At 43.7% G+C, this 12,384-nt stretch overlaps 1 protein-coding gene and 1 pseudogene across 4 annotated transcripts in view; one reads left to right on the top strand and one right to left on the bottom strand.

Annotated features, from left to right (window-relative positions):
* The window catches only part of LOC115196252 (transient receptor potential cation channel subfamily M member 5-like), a 46,134-nt pseudogene extending 41,907 nt beyond the window's left edge, over positions 1-4,227 (top strand).
* Positions 4,228-8,442: 4,215 nt separating this feature from the next.
* Positions 8,443-12,384, bottom strand: part of LOC115204081 (acid-sensing ion channel 2) — a 480,853-nt gene continuing 476,911 nt past the window's right edge. For 3 of the 4 annotated variants that reach the window (XM_029769392.1, XM_029769399.1, XM_029769382.1), the window contains one exon: positions 11,599-12,158. In XM_029769392.1, coding sequence (XP_029625252.1) covers positions 12,072-12,158 — 87 coding nt within the window. In that variant the 3' untranslated portion in view covers positions 11,599-12,071. Of the gene's footprint in view, positions 11,390-11,598; positions 12,159-12,384 lie in introns of those variants that run through there. The other variant, XM_029769408.1, reaches the window with a different exon arrangement.

The following is a 12,384-nucleotide window of genomic DNA, read 5'->3' as shown; positions in this document are numbered from 1 at the left end:
CAAAAAAACATTTCCACTGCATCTGCACGCACAGTGAGGCGAAGACTTTTGGAGGATGGCCTGGTGTCAAGAAGGGCAGCAAAGAGGCCACTTCTCTCCAGGAAAAACATCAGCGACAGACTGATATTCTGAAAAAGGTACAGGGATTGGACAGCTGAGGACTGGGGTAAAGTCATTTTCTCTGATGAATCCCCTTTCCGATTGTTTAGAGCATCCGGAAAAAAGCTTGTCCGGAGAAGACAAGGTGAACGCTACCATCAGTCCTGTGTCATGCCAACAGTAAAGCATCCTGAGACCATTCATGTGTGGGGTTGCTTCTCAGCCAAGAGAATGGGCTCACTCACAATTTTGCCTAAGAACACAGCCATGAATATAAAATGGTACCAACACATCCTCCGAGAGCAACTTCTCCCAACATCCAGGAACAGTTTGGTGACGAACACTGCCTTTTCCAGCATGATGGAGCACCTTCCCATAAGAAAAAAGTGATAACTAAGTGGCTCGGGGAACAAAACATCGATATTTTGGGTCAATGGCCAGGAAACTCCCCAGACCTTAATCCCATTGACAACTTGTGGTCAATCCTCAAGTGGCGGGTGGACAAACAAAAACCCACACATTCTGACAAACTCCAAGCATTGATTATCAGTCAGGATGTGGCCCAGAAGTTAATTGACAGCATGCCAGGGCGGATTGCAGAGGTCTTGAAAAAGAAAGGTCAACACTGCAAATATTGACTCTTTGCATCAACTTCATGTAATTGTCAATAAGAGCCTTGGACACTTATGAAATGCTTTTAATTATACTTCAGTATTCTATAGTAACATCTGACAAAATATCTAAAGACACTGCAGCAGCAAACTTTGTGAAAATTAATATTTGTGTCATTCTCAAAACTTTTGGCCACGGCTGTATACAGTGCCTTCTAAAAGTATTCAGACCACTTGACTTTTTCCACATTTCGTTAAGTTAAGCCTTATTCTAAAATGGATTGAATAAATTTTTCCCTCATCAATCTACACACAATACCCCATAATGACAAAGCAAAAACTGGTTTTTAGACATTTTTGCAAATGTATAGAAAAACTGAAATATTACATTTACATAAGTATTCAGTCCCTTTACTCAGTACTTTGTTGAAGCACCTTTGGCAGCAATTACAGCCTCAATCTTCTTGGGTATGATGCTACAAGCTTGGCACAACTGTATTTGGGGAGTTTCTCCCATTCTTCTCTGCAGAACCTCTCAAGCTCTGTCACGTTGGATGGGGAGCATTTCTTCACAGCTATTTTGAGGTCTCTCTAGAGATGTTTGATCAGGTTTACGTCCAGGCTGTGGCTGGGCCACTCAAGCACATTCAGAGACTTGTCCCGAAGCCACTCCTGCGTTGTCTTGGCTGTGTGCTTAGTCTGAGGTCCTGAGAGCTCTGGAGCAGGTTTTCATCAAGGATCTGTGTACTTTGCTCCGTTCATCTTTGCCTCGATCCTGACTAGTCTCCCAGTCCTTGCTGCTGAAAAACATCTCCACAGCATGATTCTGCCATCACCATGCTTCACGTAGGGATGGTGCCAGGTTTCCTCCAGACGTGATGCTTGGCATTCAGGCCAAATAGTTCAATCTGGGTTTCATCAGACCAGAAAATCTTGTTTCTCATGGTCTGAGAGTCTTTAGGTGGCTTTTGGCAAACTCCAAGCGGGCTGTCATGTGCTTTTTTACCAAGGAGTGGTTTCCGTCTGGTCACTCTACTATAAAATCAAATAGTGTTGGTCACATACACATGGTTAGCAGATGTTAATGCGAGTGTAGCGTTTGTGCCTCTTGTTCCAACAGTGCAGTAATATCTAACAAATCTAACAATTCCCCAACAACTACCTAATACACACAAATCTAACAGTAATCTAACAATTCCCCAACAACTACCTAATACACACAAATCTAAAAGGGTGAATGAGAATATGTACATATAAATATATGGATGAGCGATGGCACACTTAGCGTATTTAACATTAAGGACACCTTCCTAATATTGAGCTGCATTAAGGACACCCCCCCCCCCCCCCCGAAAGTGTTCCACAGGGATGCTGGCCCATGTTGACTCCAATGCTTCCCACAGTTGTGTCAAATTGGCTGGATGTCCTTGGGCGGTGGACCATTCTTGACACACCGGAAACTGTTGAGCATGAAAAACCCAGCAGCGTTGCAGTTCTTGACACAAACCGGTGCACCTGGCACCTACTACCATACCCTGTTCAATGACACTTAAATATTTTGTCTTGCCCATTCACCCTCTGAATGGCACACATACACAATCCATGTCTCAAGGCTGGAAAATCATTATTTAACCGGTCTCCTCCCCTTCATCTACACTGGTTGAAGTGGATTTAGCAGGTGACATCAATAAGGGAGCATAGCTTTGACCTGGATTCACAAGTCAGTCTATGTCATGGAAAGAGCAGGTGTTCCTAATGTTTTGTATAATCAGTGTATATGTGTATGTGTATACCTGCCCCTCTCTTTCTCGGTTCCTCTATCTCTGTATCCCATCTCAATTCCCCACTCCAACCCCTGCCCAATCTACCCACTTTGTCATACCATTTTAAATATTTATTCTGCACACCCCTCCCCCTGCTTCTTCCCATCTGTTTTGAACTCTCACCGTCTCCCTCCCTTCTCTCCCTCTGTCTGTCCGTAGCTGATAAACTGGAGGAGGGGATAGAGTGCACCAATAACGTCACCCTGATCGAGGCAGGGGCAGAGCCATGCACGAGTACCTATGCTAACTGGCTGGTGGTCATCTTATTGGTCATCTTCCTGCTGGTCACCAACATCCTGCTGGTCAACCTGCTCATTGCCATGTTCAGGTAACGGACCCTCTCGGTCTGTCCCTCTTTCCCACTCTGTCCCTCTCACTCTCTGTCCCTCTTTCATACTCTGTCCCTCTTTCCCATCTAGCACCCCCCCAATATGTATGTTTTCACTCTATTTGTGTTCCCCTTGAGAGATCATCACTCATTCAATAGGCCTCTTTAATCCGTGGGCTGAATTCCTGAATTTATCTTATCTTATCTAGTTCCTTACTGTTGTTGTATTTAAATTAATCAACTTGATAGAATTTTGAAGTGTCTTATTTGATACTAGCCCTGCATGTTTGAGTGTTGTCAAAATGCCATATATTTTTCTGGCTCTTCTTTCATGTGTGTCATTGGGGCCCAAAACATCATTAACCAAAAAGTATAATAAAATCAATAATTTGTTATATGAGTGGGAGTCACCTATTCCCTGATATTCTGCCTGTTAACCATTTCTCGCTCTCCATCCTTCCTTCCTTCCTTCCTTCCTTCCTTCCTTCCTTCCTTCCTTCCTTCCTTCCTTCCTTCCTTCCTTCCTTCCTTCCTTCCTCCTTCCTTCCTTCCTTCCTTCCTTCCTTCCTTCCTTCCTGCAGTTACACATTCTCCAAAGTGCAGGAGCACAGCGACACCCACTGGAAGTTCCAGCGCTACAACTTGATTGCAGAGTACCACTCTAGACCCTGTCTGGCTCCACCCTTCATCATCCTCTGCCACCTCCACCTCTTCATCAAGAGACACATCCGCAGGATCCCCTCTGTCAAGATCAAACACTTTGGTGAGAGACTGGGGGAGGGAGACAGAGGAAGGGAGACCAATGATCAGATAATTCACTTCAAGTATTGAACTTCCAGTATTTTAGAAGTCTACTTCCATTTTCCTTCAAGAGTATTTTTCTCATTTTCTCTTTGTTCTTTCCCCCTCCTCTATCCCTCCTTCAGTTCTGGATATCCGTGGCAGGCAGGCCAGTAGACTGAACACATGGGAGGCCATCCAGAAGGAGAATATACTGTCTGCCCAGAACAAACGAGAGCGAGAGAAAGACTCCGAGAGACTCAAACGCACCTCTGGCAAGTGAGACATCGCGCCATCTCTCACCCTCGTCCACTTATTGATGTCATCGACTAAATGCCAGATTAATTTAACAGCTTCAGTTAACAGCTCGGCTTGATCTGGCCTATGAATAGAATGGTGTAGATTGATTGTCTTCCTGTGTTAGGAATTCATGAATCAAACTACACTTCCTAAATTGGAAAAATAATCTCCCTTTCTGAGGTTCTGCGAACTAACTAGTCCTCACTGTCACAGAGGTGTTTGTAAAGGCACGGACAATACATTGAGCAGTATGTGGCTGCCCACTGGGCAAAACTGGTTGAATCAACGTTGTTTCCTCACTCATTTTAACAAAACAGTAATGCGATGACGTTGAATCACCGTGGGAAACTGATTGGATTTGCAAAAAGTCATCAACGTCAGGGAATTTCTTTTTTTCCACCTAAATCCAATGACATGGTGAAATGTTTTGTTGATTTCAAGTTAAATTCACGTTAATTGACAACTCAACCAAATTTAAACCAAAACTAGACGTTGAAATGACGTCTGTGCCCAGTGGCAGGTAAGTTCCTATCTATAGTGGAGGTTATTTGTCATGGCCTGATGAGGTGAACAAATCCTTCATTCATTCTGACAAACCACAAGTGAGTTACATTGAATAAAGGAATTATTTTGGTTTCAGGCATGAGGGATGAACTGCTGCCAAGGTGAGTCACAAACAAGGAGAAATTGAAATAGTGTAGATGTAAATAACTGTCACGGTTGTCGTCGGTGAAGGAGGACCAATACGCAGCAGGTACGTGTATGCTCATCTTGATTTTTAATTACTCTCAAAAATGAACATACAAAAATAACAAAGAAACGAACGAACAACTACAAACAGTCTTGCTAGCATAGGCTCAACACAGAACAATCACCCACAAATACCAAACACAAACACACCCTACTATATGGGACTCTCAATCAAAGGCAGATAGACAACACCTGCCTTCAACTGAGAGTCCCAACCCCAATTAACCAAACATAGACATACACTCACTAGACTCCACATAGAAATACTTAAACATAAACCAAAACCCGGAATTACTAAATCAACCACCCTTTTAACAAAACACACCACCCTGAACCACATAAAACAAATACCCTCTGCCACGCCCTGACCAAACTACAAAAACAATTAACCTTATACTGGCCAGGACGTGACAATAACGGATGACTTGGAGTTGTATGACTCAAGTTTGAACTTTTCCTACGATCCCAAGCTGACAGCAAATGGCAGACATTCTGATAAACAGGGAAAATACAGAGCTTTCATACCTTAAGCTGTCTTTGGATAAGAAATGCTGTTATGGTACCAATATCAGTTGTGCAAGTAAGTACACTATATATACAAAAGTATGTGACACCACTTCAAATTAGTGGATTCGGCTATAAAAGCCACAACCGTTGCTGACAATTGATACAATTTAGCACACAGCTATGCAATCTCCATAGATAAACATTGTCAGTAGAATAGCCTTACTGACTTTCAACGTGGCACCGTCATAGGATGCCACCTTTCCAACAAGTCAGTTCATAAAATGTCTGCCCTGCTAGAGCTGCCCCATTCAACTGTATGTGCTGTTATGGTGAAGTGGAAATGTCTAGGAGCAATAACGGCTCAGCCGCGAAGTGGTAGGCCACACAAGCTTACAGAACGGGACCACCAGGTGCTGAAATGCGTAGTGCATAAAAATTGTCTGTTCTCGGTTGCAACACTCACTACAGAGTTCAAAACTGCCTCTGGAAGCAACGTCAGCACAATAACTGAAGCTTCATGAAATGGGTTTCCATGGTCGAGCAGCCACATACAAGCCTAAGATCATCATGCGCAATGCCAAGCGTCAGCTGGAGTGGTGTAAACCTCACCACTATTGGACTGGAGCATGATGAATAACGCTTCACCATCTGGCAGTCCGACGGACGCATCTAGGTTTGGCAGATGCCAGGTAATGCTACCTGCCCCAATCCATAGTGCCAACTGTAAACTTTGGTGGAGGAGGAATAATGGTCTTTTGGCTGTTTTTCATGGTTCGGGCTAGGCCCGTTAGTTCCAGTGAAGGGAAATCTTAACGCTACATCATACAATGACATTATAGATGATTCTGTGCTTCCAACTTTGTGGCAACAGTTTGCGGAAGGCCATTTCCTGTTTCATTATGGCAAAACCCCCGTGCACATGCAAGGTCCAGACAGAAATGGTTTGTCGAGATCGATGTGGAAGAACTTGACTGGCCTACACAGAGCCCTGAACTCAACTCAATCGAACACCTTTGGGATAAATTGGAACGCCGACAGGGTGCCAGGCCTAATCGTCCAACATCAGTGCCCAACATCACTAATGCTCTTGCGGCTGAATGGAAGCAAGTCCCTGCAGCAATGTTCCAACATCTAATGGAAAGCCTTCCCAGAAGAGTGGAGGCTATTCATAGCAGCAAAGGGGGGACCAACTCCATATTAATGCCCACGATTTTGGAATGAGATTTTCGACAAGCATGTGCCCACATACTTTTGGTCATGTAGTGTATATGAAAACCAAATACGGTGGTGCATCTCAGGTTTATTACTTCTCACTCAGGCAGTTTGTGGACTGACTGGCACAACACAGAAGTTCAGGAGTTTACATTTGAAATGTTGAAATATTCCTCCTGCATAATAAAAATAGGCAAACTATGATAACTGCATGGCATGGCCTGACCTGTACTAGTGGCTTTGTTCAGCTTGAATTTTCTTTTTCTCCCCATGTCTTTCTATCTTAAACCCCATATCCAACATATGTGCATGTTCCCCACTCCCCTTATCTCCCTCCTCTGTAGCTCCTCACCCCTCTGTAGCTCCTCACCCCTCTGCCTTCTGCTTCTCGTCTGATTGATAATATCTCTATCCATGTGGAAAGTGTAATTAACTCTGAGCAGAGCTTGAGTAGATCATCAAATGGGGAGTATCGCGCTCTCAGTGAAAATAAAAATAAATCAAAAAATGAAGTAAGCTTTCTTTATGCGACATCATTTTGAGTGCGGAACATCACACCTTTTGTTTGTCAGAGCTTGAATAGAGCCTGAATAGATGTGTTGCATGTGTTAGATTCTCCAAAAAATCTCATATGCTGCTTGCAAAATATTGATATTCAACATTACCAACAGATTATTTAAAATCAATTTCTATGCAACAAAAGAAATATCAAGCACCATGGTAAACAAAAATAATAACAACAGCAGTCCCATGATCTAAGCCCTAATTAGGTCTTTCAAGATGATCTAGAATTGCTGCCTCACTATGCATTCGCTTTGAACAAATCTATAGGCCACTGTGCCAAGTTTTCTAAGCAGTGGCAAATTGTCTCTGTTTTCATGCAAGGCAGGGTGGAAATGTAGTCTCCACCGTAGGACCTCCGGCAATGTCTGTATAAAGCCAAAAAGATGCCCAGTGAACTCCGGATGAACCCAGGCCTGTCTCTGTCTCCGAGAGGGCACTGCACTGCAGCATAGACACTGGCTTATGTGTTGATACTGTACCTCCTGGGCAAAAATGGTTGTCATATTGTTTCTAGATTAATTCATCACAAAGTCAAGAACACACACAGGTTTTCTCTGATTAACCCTGGTTTGAACAAAACATCCACAAAAAGGTTTCAAAATGTATAATCTATTTCACCATTAATCTAAATTGTATGCTCGACTGACATCTTTGCCCATGTGTGTTGGTGTATTCTCACCAAGATCTTTTGCTAACACATTTTAACACTGCCTATGCAATAACCTAAGTGAGAAAAATCTATCCAGGTAACAAAGTTCCTTAATTACACATCCATCAACCTAATCAATGTGTAAATATTCTCAGGTCACCGTCTACTGGCAGATTGCTTTTTCTGGCAATACTCTACAAGTAAATCAAGTGCACACACAATTCACTGTATCAGCAGCATGAGCTAAATTAACTGCATAACATTTGTGTTTTGTAGGACGTTGTCATCCATAAATAATATGATTTGTAGATCTTGGGGTTGAACTCTAATATTATAAGACACTTGTATTAATGGAACAACAGGGCACCCAGAGGGAAGACGCAGACACAGCTCTTGATACAGACAGAGCAAATAGCTGGCAGGAGTTCCTGGAGAGAGCTGATACAAAATAGAACCTGACCAGCAACACAACATGGCTTTCAAGTGAATTTTCTCCCTCAGTCTGTCTACTAGTACTGCTCTGCTTGGAGGAGTCCTCTGGTGTCCTGACTGCTGTTATCACTGGGAGCTGAGAGGAGGACATTTCAGTGCACATTAAGTCTGTGTAGGAGAGATGTCAGAGTGAAATAGGATCTCCCCTTTACATTTCTAACACCACAACATAATGTAGGCGCTGATGCCTTTTTCCAAGCTCCCACCCCTCCCCACAAACCACAAGCACTGTATGACAGAGTATTATGCTTGTGGTCTGCACGATGGATCCTCTTTCAAAGCTATGAAGAAATGAGTATCTACACAAGAAGGCAAACACGACAGGACCCCCGCAGCAAAACCTTTTTTTAATCATTTCACATTAAAAACAGATACTGTACGCTGCATCACAAAATGAAAAAGCAGTCCTGCAATAACAATAGAAACCAAAAGAGAAGAAACAACCAGTGGCATTTTCACTGAGACTCAGTATGTGTCCCATAGTAGTTCACCTCTCTCCATGGACAGATCTATACAATAGGTGAGAAGCAGGGGAGGACTGGGACCAGAAATTGGCTCTCGCATTTGTAATATACCGGCCCATTTTTTTCCTTGAGGCCCTCACACCAGTCCATATTTTTCCTCAAGGTCAGATAATGATAATCTTGCTAATTTATTTCCCGTTAGACAGGCCCACTAGGCTAAAAATGAACCAGCCCATCTGGCATTTCGGGCAAATGCCAGATGGCAAGTCCGCCCCTGGAGATGGCTGAGGTCACTGCTAAAGGAGACATGATAAGCCATACATGAGAGATTAGATTACACACAGCAGGTCAACAACAGACAGGAAATCATAGTTCACAAAGCACTTGGAGTTCATTCCCACCTGTACTGTACATTATAACGATGACATAGTAGAAGTTTTGTCACATACACCGGATAGGTGCAGTCAAATGTGTTGTTTTACAGGGTCAGCCATAGTAGTACGGCGCCCCTGGAGCAAATTAGGTTTAGCTGCCTGACTCAAGGGCACATCGACAGATTTTTCACCTTGTCGGCTTGGGTATTCAAACCAGCAACCTTTCAGCTAATGGCCCAACACGCTAACTGCTAGGCTACCTGCCGCCTGTCTGAATAATCACGGCTAATTGATATGCTACTCTGGGTGGATGTACTCGTCATATCATAGTGATGCAATACGGTCCCTTTTAGTGTGATGGCACTAGATTGGAGGGGTGTTAAAGAAACATAAAGTGCAAACCAAATCCTTTTTGAGATGGACTCAGACCAGTCAGCGTTTCATGTCAGGGCTTTGGATAGTCCTTTGTCACTTTTGAGAACAGAAAAACACCTGTGGATTTCACACCACCCATGGTTTGGTGATTTTGATTTTAACTGGTTATTAAATGTGTTTGGTTGGGGCTATCGTCTATAAAAATATATTGGGCTTAAAATCACCTCCAATTGTGTTTTTCAGGCAGAGATGGACAATAGTCCCGGCAAAGTCTGCAGGCTACCGTTTCTGCAAACGACAGGTTTTACATGTTGGGCTTGATTTTTTGAATCCGTTGTGTTAGTATTATCCTGCTCTGTTACAAAATGTGTATTTGCTTCAAATCAAAATGTCAACCAGTCATAAGTCGGTTCATGTAAGTCCTTCTTCAATAACATGTCCACTGTAGACGGGACAGAACACTGTCTTGTACCCGTTTTGTTTTTTCCTACCACAACACCAATATTAACATCACAATACAACACACCCTGTATCCTGAAATGAATCAGAAGATCATTTCCCCTCATCTGAATCTACATCATCGTCCAAACATTATTTCCATTAATAGAGCCTTGATTATCATGGAAATTCAATTTTCAATTCAATTCAATTTCTAGCTGGGCTATGTCCATGTAAGGGCCAAGTCCATTATGTAAAATATGGTTGGGAGTCCGTCAGTTCTCACCAGACAACACACCCACATCATGCAGCTGAAATGAAACTAAACCCCCTCAGCATGTTCATTTATGAGCGACATTTGTACTCTGCTTGTATTCTGCCAGGTAAACAATGTCGAAACCCACCTCTCTGGTTTTGGCTCAGCCTCAGTCATCAATGAGTGCTTTTACCCCACTGAGGCGCTGCCGCCAAGAGGCAAGCGTTTAATCATTTACATGAGTTTAGACATAGGAATATGGCACCTGTTTAATATGTTGTTAAGAAGCAGCTCAGTACCTTGCCTTCCATCAGCGTACTAACCTTGTGGTAAATTGATAGGAGTGGAATCAATAGAACGGATGCATTAAACAACAAAATAAATAACCGAATGCAAAACAGTCATTTTGGAATTGATTCTTTAGAATGCTCATTTTTTTCCAATATGAATGCAAATACAGTCCCAACACCCCTTCCCGTAGATATACAACTTGCCGCCTAAGAAAACAGTGCATCAACAAAATGGAACTGCCTTAGATGGATGTGTCATATGAAATATGTTAATGTGAGCCATGTTCAATCTATACATTCTATTTCTATAGCTGGCCTCATCTCATAGGCCACGGAGAGAGACAGAGAGAGTGAGAGAATGACAGAGAGAGAGAGAGAGACAGGGCAAATGTACAGTAAAGCAACACTGCAGTCCAGCGTCAGCCAATCAGCATCACCAAAGAGAGAAACCGTCTCCGAGAGGAAGCAGCGCATGCAACTTGGACAGTTCACAGCAACTGTTATGGTACAATGTCTGGCAGTACTGACCGATGGGTGACTAGTGAATACACATGTCTAGGACAGAGATGAGTCCCTTCCCGTTAGGTTTACAGTGTAGTCTGTCTGTCTGTGAACTGGAGAAGACCTATGAGTCAGGTAGATGAGCACGTGAGGGGGAGGGCAGGCGGCTGTCCTCCTCCAGCAGTACAGTAACAGTAACAGTTCCAGTAACAGAGAGCACCAGTAAGTCCAGGTGACAGTTTCTTAATCCCCATTAGTGCTGCAGTGACAGTGTGGAGGGGAGGCCCAGTCCAGCCCAGTCTAGCCCAACCCAGCCACCCTCTCCTCTGACCAGCCACCCAGCCACCCATCCTCCCCACCAAAGTCACTATCATTCTGTCCTGTTAGCCTGTGGAAGAGGCTGCTGCTCACTGGCTCCCCGTGTGGTGGTGGCTCACAGTCGCCTTGCCTGGTGTGTGGAGCTGGGCTGGGGGCTCAGCAGGCGATCTCCTCCAGCGTGCCCAGGGTGGTCTGTAGGGGGACGCTCACCGTGTGGCTGATGGCCTCCGAGTGGTTCGCCACCGGGTCACAGGAACTCTGAGGTAGGGTGACACACACATATGCGTGTAGTACACTTATACACATGCACACGTCTACACTGCACCCCACTGCTGGCTTGCCACTGAAGCTAAGCAGGGTTTGTCCTGGATGGGAGACCAGATGCTGCAGGAAGGGATGTTGGAGGGCCAGTAGGAGGCACTCTTTCCTCTGGTCTGAAAAAAGATCCCAATGTCCCAGGGCAGTGATTGGGGACATTACGCTGTGCAGAGTGCCATCTTTAAAATGCAATGTTAAAAGGGTGTCCTGACTCTCTGTGGTCACTAACGATCTTATGGCACTTATCGTAGGAGTAGGAGTGTTAACCCTGGTGTCCTGGCTACATACTCAATCTGGCCCTCATGCCATCATGGACACCTAATCATCCAATCGGCTCATTCATCCTCTCCCCTCTAACTATTCCCCAGGTCGATGCTGTATGTGAGAATGTGTTCTCATTCAACTTACCTGGTTAATTCAAATAAAAATACACTGAGTGACATTTTGACACGATCCAGTAGGAGAGATCTCATCTCCTTTCTTGTCAATAACTGAGAATGACATTGGGATAGCTGTCTGGCACAGAATAATATAAATCATATTGAGGTTTGGCTGGATGCTAAGCCATAAATACAGTATAAAACATTTTCCAAATAGTGTGACAGTCCAGTTTGTCATCTGATTAACCTGATGACCTTACCACGTCATCTCCGTGGCTCTCCTCCTCGTCATCTCGGCTCAGTAGGTCCAGCAACTTGTCCTTCACCACCTGACAACATATATATGTAACACACATTATCAGGTCATAAGGACATACACAGTATCACAAAATTATTCATGATGTGTGGTTTTTACATGCTGTGGTAACTTATGACCAATTTAGTTTAAGGTGAATTTTAACTGTTATAATTGGCACCATAAATAATACAGCAGTGTAGACTTTAACGTGAAATGCTTGCTTACGAGCTCTTCCCAACAAGGCAGAGTTAAAAAAT

This window comes from Salmo trutta, chromosome 1 (assembly GCF_901001165.1).
Source record: "Salmo trutta chromosome 1, fSalTru1.1, whole genome shotgun sequence".
NCBI classification, from domain to species: domain Eukaryota; kingdom Metazoa; phylum Chordata; class Actinopteri; order Salmoniformes; family Salmonidae; genus Salmo; species Salmo trutta.
Note: the sequence above shows the minus strand (reverse complement) of the source record. Positions and strands in the feature narration are given on the sequence as shown.